The sequence below is a fragment of the Lycium barbarum genome, chromosome 7, assembly GCF_019175385.1.
Source record: "Lycium barbarum isolate Lr01 chromosome 7, ASM1917538v2, whole genome shotgun sequence".
Classification (NCBI taxonomy): domain Eukaryota; kingdom Viridiplantae; phylum Streptophyta; class Magnoliopsida; order Solanales; family Solanaceae; genus Lycium; species Lycium barbarum.
Window position 1 is genome coordinate 40,279,936 of NC_083343.1, and position 14,826 is coordinate 40,294,761.

The window sequence follows — 14,826 nt, forward strand, 5'->3', positions numbered from 1 at the left end:
GAGTAGACAAGTGAAGAAGTTGAGGAAGAAAGGTGAGTTTCAATCTTGTTTATGGGTTCTATATGGTTTATATGTGTTGTAGTATGCTTAAATAAATGAAATCCATGAAGTAGAGGAATATAATATATAGCCGTGTGCATGTATATAGTTGTAGGGGTTATGTTTCAATTATTTTGCCTAGTAGTTGGTTGTTGTTGTTGTGAATACTATATTGAGATGTGGAAAATGAAAGTTGAATGAATTTGGAAAAATTGTGGTATACATGCATGTTGGCCGTGTGTTGTAAGTGTGTGTATGACCGTGCATGTGTGTGTAAGGTGTGGCCGTGAGCTTGTGGTAGGGTATGGAAGGGAATGAGTCAATTTTATGTAGCGTATTGGTTGTGGTTATGTTGCGGATTCTGTGTTGTTAATGAATGCATAATGACTCTAGTGAAGTTGTTGTAATTAGGAACTTGTTTAGGAGCTATGTGAATGGAGCGGGATGTCTCTTTGTATGTATGAATGACAATAACGTTAGTATGGTGTTATCGGAATGTATATTATGAGGTTGATATTGTATTCATTGAAGTTGTAAAGTTTTGAGGGAGGTAGCAAATCGATATTATGTGCCTTGATTGGAATATGTGAAGCGCTAGTGTAATTGTCGAATTATGTTAACCGTTTGGCCGGGTTTGAATTCCCGGGTTGTGTTTGATGAGAATTTGACGAAATTGAATGTTGAGGATGGTATATTTACAGAGGAAATGCTGCCGAAATTTCGGTAGCAAAGTGCTTCCTTAAGATTCTAACTCAAAATGTACTAATGAAAGTTTTGGTAAAAATGACCAATTCGCAGATTTCGACGAGATTGTGATGTGAATTTGGAGTAGCCAAAGGAGCGGAAAGAGGTATGTAAGGCTTCGCCCTTCTTTCTATGGCATGTCTTAGATATAATGAGTCGGGCACGAGCCTCGGGGACAACCCGGTTCCCCGGAATCCGTACCTAAAGTTTTCAACTTTTCGTTCAATTGAATTGAGGTAGAAAGTGTGCAAAATGATGAAAAGGCCTCCTAGACCCCTATAACTTGCCTAAGTGGGACCCGATTACCCTAAGACTCATACAAGTAACTCTATGACACGTAATATGGGTAAATTGTATACGCTACCTCGTCCGGCCCGAGGTGGGCCCGATACTCTCGGATTTTCCTATAGTCTTGGTTAGCGTACTTGAAGTGAATCTAAAGGGGGCCTTTGATCCCGATTCCGTCACCAAGTAATAAGTGCTATGACTACCCCAACGGGAGTGCCCCTATGATGATAATGATAATGACAATGTCGGGCAAGAGAATGTAGCTATGATAAATACGACCGGAACGACCCTATGACTAAGCCAAGTACCTTATGTAAACATTAAATTGATAAACTAATTTTCTAAATCGTATTTATACCTTCTAGTTATAATCTTATTTTCTAAGATTCCAAAACCTATGACTGTCACCTAAAATGCCTGCGATTTCATTCTTGGTTACTGCAACACTATTCTCCGTTAATAATCTCACTTTAAAATACTTGTTCCTTCTAGGTGAGACAAAGCTATCACTAGCATTTCGTACTGTAATCGGAGGTTACCGACCTTACGTCACTCCGATGGATACATGATTTTCCTTGGCTCTCTTGTGTGCTTATAGGATATATGTATATAAAGCGAGTTAACGTGTATGGATATGTATGTATATTAGATAAAGAAATTGTATATGAGACATGTATATGCATAAAAGAGGAGTAAGCGTATATGTATGTGTATATGGGGAAAAAGGGAAGGGCCACTGCTATATCACCACCTGATTCAGCTGGATTCCATCCTGGACGCGGGATGCCCGGACGCGGGATATGGGATGAGCCGTACGCGGCGTCTGTATATATATATATAATGTGTGATACATGTGTGATGTAATATGTTGGGTTATCGTTGGGGAGGGGATTGGGGAAGCCGATTGTATTCGGCGTCTGTAAATGTAAGCAAAAGATACCGTTACTGAAACGTACTGTTTTATTTCTGTACACGAGAATAAGTAATATGAAAATGTTGAGTCCTATGCCTATGAAAAGAAACGTTTCAAGGATGGAAAGGCAAGTCTACATGACAGCCGGCCCGAAAAGGGGCCTCCTTACTTACAGGTTACGTTCTTGCCTCGTTATACGCGCTATGACTCTGTGATATTATTATTGATCGTACTTTATGTTACTGCTTGAACTGTTTTCCATGCCTTACATACTCGGTACATTATTCGTACTGACGTCCCTTCTTGTGGACGCTGCGTTTCATGCCGCGCAGGTCAGCAGGTATACGGACCAGATTCCTAGTGCCCTATCAGCAGCATTCGACAGCGCTCCAGTTGTTCCGGAGCCTTATTTCACCGGTACTATTTTGTGTATGTATTTTCGGGCGCGACAGTACTCGGCCCTTTCTCTGTATAAATGTACTATGTCTAGAGGCTCGTAGACAGATATACACAGTCAGCTATGTACAGTTTAATGTATTTTATTCCGAATGGTCCGCGTTCTGGTGTAACGCGATATTAGAAAGTTTACTGCAAATGTTAATGTTTAGAAAAAAAAAATATGGCACTGCTTATACAGGATAGCTAAGGGGTGCTCGGTACAAGTATCGGGTACTCGTCACGGCCCCTGGTCGGGTCGTGACAATAAGTATCTGGATCAAGCTCGCCTCCCTGTCTACCTGTGGGCATGAACACAGCGTCCAAAGAAGGGACGTCAGTACGAATATTGTACTGAGTATGAGAGGCATGAACAGTGAAGAACGGCATCAAAAATATAATGAGAGCATCAATATAAAGCATATGGATCTGACCGATAATCATAAATGGAATAATGCATGCTGTCTTACTCATACTTATCATCGTAACATGTATGCATCATATGCAAGCTGCCCGCCCATGTTGGAACGGTGTGATAATCAATAATATAAGCCCGCGTCGAGGCCTCCCGCGTCCGGGGTACCATCTCATGATGCCCACTAGTGGTGTCTGCCCACGCCCGAAGGTCGTGGTGTATCTGTATCGCCGCCCGCCGAAGCGGTGTCTGCCCGGCCAACTAGGTCCGGTATGCAATGCTCATGCCAGGCTTATCATAAAATAATCATAATAATGTACTCATTGTAAAATACTTATCTTATCATAGCACATGCGTAAGGTTTGAGAACAACTTTACTCTATCGGGGTGACGTAAGGTCATGACCCCCCCCCCCCCCCCCCCCCCGATTACTTTATGGCGCAATTATAGACATTCTGCCTCACCTTGAAAGGACTAGTACATAAGGTGAGTGTAGGCAAGGACTAACATCATCATCATATTGTATAACTTATCTCATATAGGCATTTAGCTTTTTGGAATGTAGGAGCTCATGGAAAGATGGTAATTCAGACTATAAGATTCATGTCATTGGAAATAAAGGACTAGCCTCACATACCTTGACGTTTAGCTAAGTTGTTGTCCACTTATTCTCCTTCGATACCACGTCGTCACCTTCATGAGAGAATTCGTATTACATTAATTAATTAACTACAAGAACGGATCGCTAGTTCTAGGAAAATTTGGGCAGCACTTCCTTCGTTTATACTACTTTTCCCATGTTCTATATCTACCCCCAATCATTCACAATGCTATTCGCAATATCGCAATCAAAATCATCATTTATGCACCATTAGCACAATCCACCATTTTCCTCCAATTTTCCCATATTTCTCCCTATAGCTCACCTTAGTGTTTTCGTGCATTTACTACTTGTTTCACGTTATAAACATCATTTATATCGTATTTTTACTCACAACACTTCATCATTCATGATTCAATTCCACTATCATTCATTTATGTCACTATTCACTCAATAATGACCCATTCCTATGTTCTTCTACATTTTAAGTATCTAAGCCTTCTAATACCTTGAATCACGTGGTATAGTAATGAAACATACCTTAAATGATGATTGAACATGCCTTGAGTTGAAATACTTCACTTAGCCAAAACCCTAGTTCCACCATTTTAAGGATTTCTTGACTTAGATGATCCTTTGATGTGTTCTTACACTTGTTTTCATAAATTTAGTGGTGTTGATCTTGATGTTCCCTTTGATTCTCTTGAATTCTTATGGAGGAAATATTTGGAGAGTTCTAGAGCATTCTTGAGTTGTATGGAAGATAAATGAAATGAAATGAAGCCTAAGTTCCTTTTAATAATCACAAAACTGATCTTTAATGAAAAATTGTCGGGATGAACAGTGGTCGAAAACCACAGTTTACGGACCGTATTGTGGTTTACGGTCCGTCCTCCATGATCGTTTTTAATCATCCCAGAAACAGAAAGTTTGGCTGAGGGACATGGCAGTTTACGACCGAGGTTTACGGTCCGTAAACCAGTTTACGGGCCGTCCTCCAAGTCGTGTTTAGCCATTTCATCACTTGGCAGAAACTTTGAGATTTTAGAAGGCTGGAGGACGATTGCACTATACGGGCCGTATAGTGCCCTTTACGACCACTGAGCTGAAAATTTTCCGCAACCTTCTTATTTCCAAAAATTCATAATTAGCCATTCCCGACTTAGTAAAACATCATACACCTAATCCCTTCATTGTTCTACTCATCACACAAGTACGGGAAAATTTCCGAGGTGTAACACTTAGGATCCTTTGTGTTTGCAACAACCGCTTGACTATCACAATATAAAATCATTGATCCTTGAGAATTCTGTGCAATGCCCAAATTCTTAGAGAACTTCTTGTACTGCATATGCACAAGCCATAAACTCAGCTTCCAGAGTCGAAAAGGCCGTGCAAGTTTATCTCTTACTCTTCCATGAAATAGCACCACCATTAAGTAAGCAAGAATAACCGGAGGTCGATTTTCTATCATTCCTCTCACCAGCCCAATCATCATTTGTATAACCTCTCAGAAGTAAATCAGATCCACCATAGCATAGTGAATAATTTGCAGTTCTCTTCATGTATTGTGAAATTCTCTTTACTGCATTTCAATGATCTCTTCCAAGATTGGTGATACTTGCTAACCAGACCTATGGCATAACGGATGTCCAGACGAATACACGTCGTAGGGTACATCAAGCTCCCGACGACACTTAAATATGAAATTCGAGACATGTCTTCCTTTTCTTTTTTCAATCTTTGGACACATTTCAAGGCTTAGAGTTTCACCTCTCACTATAGGAGTATCCATGGGTTTGTAACTATTCATTCAGAAGCGTTTCAGAATTTTCTTTATATAAGTTTCTTGAGAAAAACTCAAAAACCTTTTGAAATGATTTCTTTGAATCTTAGCTCCAAATATATAGTCTACTTCACTCATATCTTTCCCTGACTAAAAAGGAAATAAGATAACAGAAACTGCAGCAATGACAATGGGTTCTTTAGTCTCTGTTACACCTTGAAAATTTCCCCGCGAACGTACGGTGGATACGCTAACAAAGGACATAGCGTGTACAATGTTTTAATAAGAAGGGAACGACGTTTGACGACCCTAAGTAAGATTTCAAAGGAAATTGCAATAAGAGATAGGTTATGCTCCATAATGACTAACTATAGGTTCTGAAAATGTGGAAAGTTGCAGATTTGCACTTTGGCCAGTTGATCGTAAAATGCAATACGGACCGTAAAGTAGTTTACGGGCCCGTAAACTGCCATGTCATATTTCAACTTCCAAAACTTCAACTTTCTGTCAAATGCTTGAATGTTTAAAGACGACTTGAAATACGGACCGTAAACTGAAATACGGCCCGTAAACTGTGTTCGTAAATCATCATGTCTCAGCCTGACTTTCTGGTTCTGTTATGATTAAATACGTCCACGAAATACGGCTCGTAAACTGGAATACGGACCGTAAACTGAGTTTACGACCACTGTTGCACTTTCGACGACTGTTCATTTCAGATCAGATTTTGGGTTATTAAAAGGGGGACCAAGTTTATTATTTCATTTCCACATTTCACCCCTTCTCTCTAAAACATCTCTCTACATTTATTCCACAAGAATTCAAGGATTATTAGTGATCAACAACATAAACCAAGTGAATCAAGTGTAAGAAAACCCATCAAAGATCATACAAGTCAAGAAATCTCATTAGAGATGAACTAGGGTTTTTGCTCAAGTGGAGTATTATCAACCAAGGCTTGTTCCTACGACATCTAAGGTAAGTTTTATGATATATATATATATATATATATGTTGTTTAAAGTATTTGAGATTTGAAATACTTGGATTGTAGAAGGGTATAGAAAAATGGGTCATGAATGTGGAATAGTGCCATTTTGAGAAATAGCTTAACTTGAGTTACGATTCTTGATGTGTTGTGATGTAAATATGTTATAAATGATGTTGAGAACATGAGATGAGCAATGTATGAGAATGGACGTCGTCGTGCGTTATGGCCATGGATAATGTGGATGAATAATGACTATCGTTATAGTATTGTGAATGTATTATTGACGTTTGAGAGTTGATATACGCTATAGAGGAATTTCGTATAAATAGAGGAGACGTTGCCCGATTTTATCTAGTTTTTGTCATGTACGCTAGCTATCGATTTCTAATGATAGTATGACTTTAATGAAGGTAGAAACGCAAGCGTTGAAGAAGAACGTGCAAGTGGTAAATAGTTCAACGGAAAGGTATGTAAGGCTAACCCTTCTTTCATAAGACATGGTTCTTTGGCCAAACGTCTAAATCTTCTATAAGACTATGATATCTTTCAAATGATTTGATCTTCCGAGCTTGTAAGCTCACGATTCTTGATATGCCACGATTGTGCTAAGTTCCTCGTATGACGAGTAAGCCTATAAAGATAGATGTGATGAATGACGATAATAGTGACAATGATATGGAAGACGACTATGGTGGTAATAGCGATGACAATAACGATGCCGACAATGATAGTAACTATAATACTAAAGACGCTTATGAGCTATTATGTATATGTATCTATGTATAACTATTATGGAACCCCGAGCTTATGAGGCCGGGTAGGATATGTAAATAAGTATGTATATGATTATGTAATGCGCGCACACCTCTGCAGATGGTACGGATAACCCTGACACCTTGGTAGGGCCAGGTAGATATAACCCTGACGCCTTGGTAGGGCCAGGTAGATGTAACCCTGACGCCTTGGTAGGGCCAGGTATGTGTAACCTTGAGCCTTGGCTGGCCAAGTATGTATGAAACATCGATCCGGCATGGTCGGGTATGCTATGTAAATGCTATGTATATGATATGATTATGTATATGATATAGATACGAGTACGAATACGGATATGATACGATATGAATGTGAATAAGGGTATGTACACGAATACGAGTACAAATATGGAACGGATACGATTATGGATACGGATATGGATGTATGTACACAATACGCATTAGAAATGGAAAGTTCCTATGAAAGGCAAGTAAGTGCCTACGACGATGATATTACTATCTCCCATCCTGTGCTATTTTTTTTTATGTTGTTTACTATGCTTCTACATTGATATTGATCATGCTTTACATACTCAGTACATTCTTCGTACTGACGTCCTTTTGTTTGTGGACGCTGCGTCATGCCCGCAGGTGCACGGGGAGACAGACTTGATCCATAGCCACATTCTCAGGGACTACATAGCAGAGCTCCATTTCATTCGGAGCTATAGTTTTTGGGTACTTATTCTTTTGTGTACATAATTATGGGCATAGCGGGATCCTGTCCCGCTTATATGATATGACATACTCTCCTTAGAGGCTCGTAGACATGTGTACATGGTTAGATGTGTTTGGCCTTGTCGGCCTATATTTTGTATATCATTTTGTTAGCCTTGTCAGCTCATGTACATTGACGTGGTATAGATGCCAATGATGATATAAAGGCATTGTTGTCCAATGGGACTAGTATGACTGATGAATATAAATGTTTATGTAGCTCACCTAGATGTAAGTGTAAGTGCAAGCCAAGGGATGCCCGGGTGGGCTAGCACCGGGCGCTCGTCGCAGCCCTCTAGATGAGTCGTGACAGTCTCCATCCAGTTTCCCTGACTATCTAATAGATTAGGGGAAGTTTTGACCTTTTTCTGTTTTAGATATTAATACTCCCTCCTTTGGCTTTTATTAGGCCTTTATTGACTAGGCACACCCTTTCAAAAATCATTTATTAAGAATGTCTTTACTAAATTGATCTAATTGGTGTTCGGAGGTCATTTTTAAGTCGATCCAATATATTAGGGGTAATTTTGACTCTTTTCCATTTTTGGTAATACTAGTAAGCATTTCTTCATAGTCTGGTCTTAAAAGATTGTTACACAGTTCATTTTCTCATTCTGTACATTTCAAGTCTCCGTTAATAGGATGTTATGCTTCTCATTTTGTTGATTATTACAGGAGGTTAAAATATCATTTTAAACATTTCGGAATTTTTTTGGAGTATGTACCTCAACAAAGTTTCACAGATCGCCATGGTAATTTCTTCTCATTTAGCAAGTCATTTTTCTATTTAAAATTCGAGTGACTTCAGAATATATATACCTATTTTCTGGTCTTCTGGTATTTCATCACTAAAATAACATACCCAGTGTAATCCCACAAAGTGGTGTCTAATATTTCATCACTACTTAACGAAAATTTTTAACAGAAATATTTCCGCAATGAAAAAGATTGATCTATCTGATGATCCAAGCATAAAAAGTTAAACTGCATTTGGGGGTAAAGTTTGCAGATGATCATTCCTTTTACCAAGTTTACAGTCATCTAACCGTTAGTAAAAAGCAAACACAATGTATCCACAAAACCAACATAATCAAAATACATGACCTGAGGAAATCAAGAATTCCCTCTGCTAATCCACGAGTAGTTTGTGGTACAAAACAGGTAATACAATACAATATTCTTCAGCCATATCATAATACTGCATGCTCCAGCCTTTACGTAGTACCACAAAAAGAACAACTGGCAAGAACTCACGTCAGTAGTTGTTTGAAAGGATACATGTCATGAGCGTCAATCCTAAACTTTTCTATACAACACAGCCTCCACAGACGATCCCCCTGCTGTTGAACAAAGAGTAAAGTAGAGATTGAACAAAGAGTCGATCAACAATCAACATAATATGGTTTCCATATGTAAAGAGTTACGAACTAGGAGTGATTTCATCAAATAGTTGAAAATATTGGCAGCGCATATTCAAAAGCTTCTATAAATATGTACTATGAGTATGCCTATCATTAGTGAGAGCTGGCCATAGATGCCCTCAATACGAAAGCATATGGATAGCAAGATTCACATTCAGTGCATTTTTAAGATTTTGGATCTAACAGAACAAACTGAAAAGCACTGAACAAAAAGCCAAAAACATTTGCCTTGCTTTGTCTTATAACTTACAATAATCAGATAAAACTAAATCCAATTCATATGGTTTAGTGAAGCATAGATGCTAGGTTTCTTCTTAACCTGTTAAAGTAAGTAGTATAGTTCAAACATAAAAGTGGAACATACCACCTCCAAAGAAGAGGCAGTTTGCAATAAGTATCGGGCTTAATTAACATTGAAACTACATTTTTCACTTCATATCTTGTTTCCATGATTAGCATCATTTACAATGACCCTTGAGTTTTTGGGTTAACATCCCTCATTTCGGTAGTTTAAATAAATAATGGAGTGAGTTCCATCTTGTGGTTCACACTAGATGAAGCATGACCTAAGTATCCAATTGTGCTGGTTATGTAAGCAATCAGGTTAACTCATAAGGATATTTATGTTATATGGTCCAATTCTTGTTGATAAATTACATCTAATAAAATTCTAAACTTACACAATTGAACAACCAGTGCTTCTACGCCTTTTCTTCCTCGCCACCTCCTTCCTCCTAGGAGGCTGAAGCACAACCTTGATTGCAGTGTCAAAAACAGCTTTCACATTCTGAAAGATACATAAAATAGTTTAGTGAAAAGGCAAATATCTTCAACTTCACAAGCATTAGACTAATAGGGAAATTTTGGGTTGCAGCCAACACATTGTTGATGAGACTGAAGGTTGGTATTCTGGTAAATTAATATTTAGCACACTTAAAATACCTGTTGAGTTTTTGAGCTGCACTCTATATAAGCTGCTGCACCAATTTGTTTTCTTAGCTCTTCCCCCTGCATTCAAGCCAATTAAGTTACCGATGTGCCATCTCTGTAGAGCATTTTCAAATTCTAAAATTATATATTCACGCACTTGGGCAGGTGTTATAATATTTGAGCCCATATGGTCTGCTAGATATCGATTATCTTCTCGAAGATCTGGCACAAAAGTAGAAAAGAATCAAGATCCCGTCTCTCCATATCCAGCGGCTCCTAAAATACAGTAAACTCAAATTGTACTAATATCAGCTTAACACATACCTAATTTAGTTCCAACAAGCACAATTGGGACATTGGGTGCAAAACGACGAAGTTCAGGCATCCACTGCATTGAATATATAATTAATTCAAACATTTGCATCATTGGCAGTGATACTAATAGAGAGTTGTTCTTTTCGACTAAAAAGAACATTTATGCTGATCTAAGTACTCCTCTTTCCTTTTTTTTTTTTTCTTCTTTCTCTTCTTGAAGAATGAAAAGTATGTCTAGGAAGGAGTACCTTTTTTAGAACATTTTCATAGCTGGCCCTGCTGATTAAGGAGAAAGCTAATACAAAAATGTCTGCACCCCTATAGCTTAGTGGTCTCAGCCTGCTATAATCCTCTTGACCTTTATCACAAAGTTATAAAACCACAAGCAAAGCAAATACTTAAGTCCAATGTAAAAGCTAAGAAGTAAAATCAATTGGAAAGAAGTCAAATGATTACATAAAAGTAGAAGTACCTGCAGTATCCCACAATCCCAAATTGACAATGCTCCCATCCACAGCTACATTGGCACTAAAATTGTCAAACACAGTTGGAATATAGTCCTGCAACCAAAAGCCCCAAACAGGTTATGACAGTACTGCTAAACTAGCTTAGCTACTTCCCTATAACCAACAGCAATCAAGAAAATCATATAAAGAGCAGCCCAGTGCACTAAGCTCCCGCTATTCGCGGGTTTGGCGAAAGGCTACAACAGCTTGTTTCGACGGCTCAAACCCGTGACCTGCTAATCACATAAAGGCAACTTTACCAGTTATGTCAAGGCTCCCTTTTAAAGGAGGGATGAGGACTTTCGAGGGTCACCCATCAGGACTGCTCTCGCCAAAGCACGCCCAAGAAAATCATATCACAATTTTTATTTTATTTTTGAAAACAAAAAATGGGAAAAAAAGGAAGTGGAAGGTGGTTTAACATCCAAAACCCAGAAAAGAAGAGACAATGAGTAGGAAAAAAAAATAAGAAACTGCAACAAGTAAATCCATCAACAATGTAAAAGTCATCCAAGATGTTACCAAGTCAAATGTTGCTATAAAGATATTCCTATTTTGAGGAAAAAATTCATGAATGGCCAGATTAGAAGTAGCATATGTGGTTTGACTACAAAAAAGAGGGTTGTTTGGTATAGAAAAGAAGAAACTCACAGTAGGGAACTTGTTACTAGTGTAACAAATGAGCATGCAAGTCTTGCCAACAGCACCATCGCCTACAGTTACACATTTTATGAACTTTGAAGCACTCATATCTTTCTCAAAGTTTGCACAGCTACTATGCACTTGTTGTATTAAAAGGGCTTTTCAAGTTAGAGTGAAAAGAATGAAGAAGAAAAGGGAGAGGAGAAAGGAAAAGAAGAGCATCAAAGAAGGAAGGGAAGGACTACAGAATTTACTTGTCTTATATTTATGATCTACATGAATAATAGTAGAATATTTATTCTCTTTTTAATTTAGGATTATTTTAGAATATTTAATTTTCTTCTAGTCTAGTTACTATTCTAATTATAATTTTTTTTTAATTTAGTATCTATAAAGAAATAATATATATGAGGGATCCCATTTTCGTTTTAGGTGACATTTGAGTCTCTTGCTAATCTATTATTTTTATTTTATTTTCTTTATTTCTCTATAAAAAAAAAAAATTCAATATAACAAAATAATTCAAAAATCAATATCAAGAATTATAATTTATTATCTTATAAATTTTTCGATTCCATGACAGTATCTTGAAGACCCCTGCAGACAGCAATAAGATAGAGATAGAGAACTCCTCTTCTAGTTTCAAGAAAAACACATTAAATATAGTTGCAGAGGGAGAGAGAGAGATACAAGGGAGTCAAAGGAGTTTTCAAACCTCTCAATAAATTTGAAAATCTTTACAATAGTACAACTACTAAGTACTAACTAGTGAACAAATACACTATTGAGAAGTGACGGAAAAAAAGGTTGGAAGATGTGGATGTGGATGGGCCCTCTTTTCAAACGGCTCAAAACGACTTTTGTGGGCAAGCTGGCTTCCATCTTTTGCTGCCATTCCACCACTCATTTGCTTCGCTAAATTATCACTCTTTTATGCTAGGATAAATAATTGAACCTAGTATTAAGAAAATAAATGTTAACTCGTGATCTTATCATGCTTCATCCGTTTTAATTAGTTTGTTTCAGTTTGATTTGATACGGAGTTTAAGCAAATAAAAAAAACTTTTAAATTTTATAATCTAAAAACTAAAAATATGTGTAATGTTTTGTGCTCTTAGACATGTCATGTAGGATGTTTAGTGTATAAAAGTTAAGTAGGCGTTTGGTCATAGAAACCAATAAAAAAATCATTTTTTTAAATAAGTTAGAGTTGGAGTTGTGTTTGGCCATAGTTTTTGCAAATAATATTCGATTGTTGAAATGTCTTTTTCCTAAAAAACATGAAATGTGATTTATACCTCCCAATTTCTAAAAACTAGCAAAACCACCCAAAGCAATTAATAAACATAACCAGTGCGAGAAATATGGAAAATATACTTGAGATTAGCTTATGGAGTGCTCAAAGCTGATGGTTTCTTCCCATCAAAAAGTTGCAACTGGGAGGCTTGCTTGTGTACACAAAAATATAGCATCCTTAAATATGGTTTTGTTGCACAATTCCCACCTTCTTCTTTTCCTTTTTAGCACATAATGTTCAATATTGTTAGAGTGGAGAGCAACATAAGTTGTCTCTGACTAGTGAAAAAAGTTGTATGAACTTTTAGGGGTAAAAATTGCAACATAAAAATTTTTGGGGTATAATTGAAAATAAAAAGCAAAAGTAAAGGTCCAAAATAAAAAATGGAAAAAGTGAAAAATAAGATTTTGGTTGTTTTCCAAATACAACTTTGAAATTTGTATGGCCAAACACCATAAAGTGAAAAAAAATCGGAAAAAAGTGAATTCATGGCCAAACGGGTCCTAAGTATCACTAAATATAGAAAGTGACATTCTTTTTTAAATGGACTAAAAATAAAAAGTAAGATTAATAAATTGAAACGAAGGGAGTACCTTAATATGTGTGGTTGCAAGATTCTTAAAAGTTGTGATCTTAAATATGTTATAAAATTTGTGTGACTATAAAAATTTGTGAATAAAGTTAAAATAAGAAATTTGAATTGAACTGTCACAAAATTTAAGTAAGCGTTTGGACATGCAGTTTGAAACCATGAGATGAAACCAGCGTTTAGACATGCATTTCATCTCATGGTTTGAAACCCCAAATCATCCAAAAAGCCATGATTTGGGATTTCAAAGCATGGTTTCAAAATTTTTAAATATAAAACTTGACCCATAAGTTTATATTTTATATATAAAAAAACTCATAAGTTGGTAAATATTTTTAACAATTACTTCCACCAACCATTTACCAATTTCATTAACCTCCACCAACCTTTATTTATGTTTACCATGTGAGAGGAATATATTAAAAAGTAGTTACATTACTATTTATGTCAAAATTTTCGTTTTTATTGAACTAAAGTTTGATCAATTGATGTTGTATTTTTTAGAAAGTCCTTCCAGTAACGTATTAATTTTGTTATGAACTATGACTTGCTCATTTGGTAAGATTGTATAAGAATTTGGAATGTTTTGATAGTTTTCACAACTTGTGAATTTTTATGTCTATAAGAGAAAATACAACTTAAGTTATCCAAATTACATGTCCAAACATAATTTCAAATCATGTCCAAACGGCTCCTAAAAATAGGTCATTCTAAACTAAAGAGGAAACAAGATCACACAAACTAAAATAGATCTATTTAAAAAGGAATGACATGTTTTTTATAATTGAAAACTCTTACATCTAACTTCTCATTCGGTCTCAGAGGCAAACACTTACATCTATAGAAACATCATGACACATTTAAGGTTATAAGTTCAAAGGAGTCATTTTTGCGTATAAGTTATATTAGGATTATAACATGAAAACTATAATGCGGGATTAATACTAACAAGATTATTCGCGGATACACTTTTTTTTAGATATTTGGTTCAAACATTGAATTTAAAATTAATATATGGGACTAGGATGACAAAGTTAGCCCATGAAAAAATAACCTACCCAACTTGTTCAAATTTGGCCAGATCATTGACCTTTCTATTTATTAACTCAGCCCATTTCAATCCGCTCAATTCAGCCCATTCTAAAATTCGAGTATTATGTAGCCTAAACAGACCCACGAGAGATCTTGTCAAAGTACTTTTTTTTTTGTTGATATGTGTCATAATTAAAAAAAAAATTGTTAGGCACTTAAGCAAGTTATAAAAAACAAACAAAGAAATTAAAACTTAGTAAGAATTGGACGTATGGGTTATGACCCATTTCTTAACCCATTTCAGTTCAAGTAATTTAATTTATCCGAAGTCAGACTAACCCACCCATTTGATAC

General features: G+C 36.6%; 1 protein-coding gene across 1 annotated transcript; it reads right to left on the minus strand.

Annotated features, from left to right (window-relative positions):
* Positions 1–8,729: 8,729 nt before the first annotated feature.
* On the minus strand, positions 8,730–11,844 carry LOC132603408 (rac-like GTP-binding protein ARAC7). Its single transcript, XM_060316456.1, has 8 exons — positions 11,564–11,844; positions 10,879–10,966; positions 10,655–10,764; positions 10,416–10,479; positions 10,249–10,313; positions 10,104–10,169; positions 9,842–9,948; positions 8,730–9,080 (listed from the first exon to the last, which is right to left on the minus strand). The coding sequence occupies exons 1-8, from the start codon at positions 11,660–11,662 to the stop codon at positions 9,047–9,049; spliced, it is 633 nt and encodes a 210-aa protein (XP_060172439.1). The 5' UTR covers positions 11,663–11,844; the 3' UTR covers positions 8,730–9,046.
* Positions 11,845–14,826: the final 2,982 nt, after the last annotated feature.

Excerpts from the sequence above, each read along its gene's own strand:
- LOC132603408 (XM_060316456.1), bottom strand. The coding sequence starts at position 11,662 with ATGAGTGCTTCAAAGTTCATAAAATGTGTAACTGTAGGCGATGGTGCT. Across the intron at positions 10,765-10,878 it reads GGGATTGTGGGATACTGCAG|GTCAAGAGGATTATAGCAGG; the intron begins GTACTTCTACTT and ends TTTGTGATAAAG. Across the intron at positions 9,949-10,103 it reads GCAGCTCAAAAACTCAACAG|AATGTGAAAGCTGTTTTTGA; the intron begins GTATTTTAAGTG and ends TGTATCTTTCAG.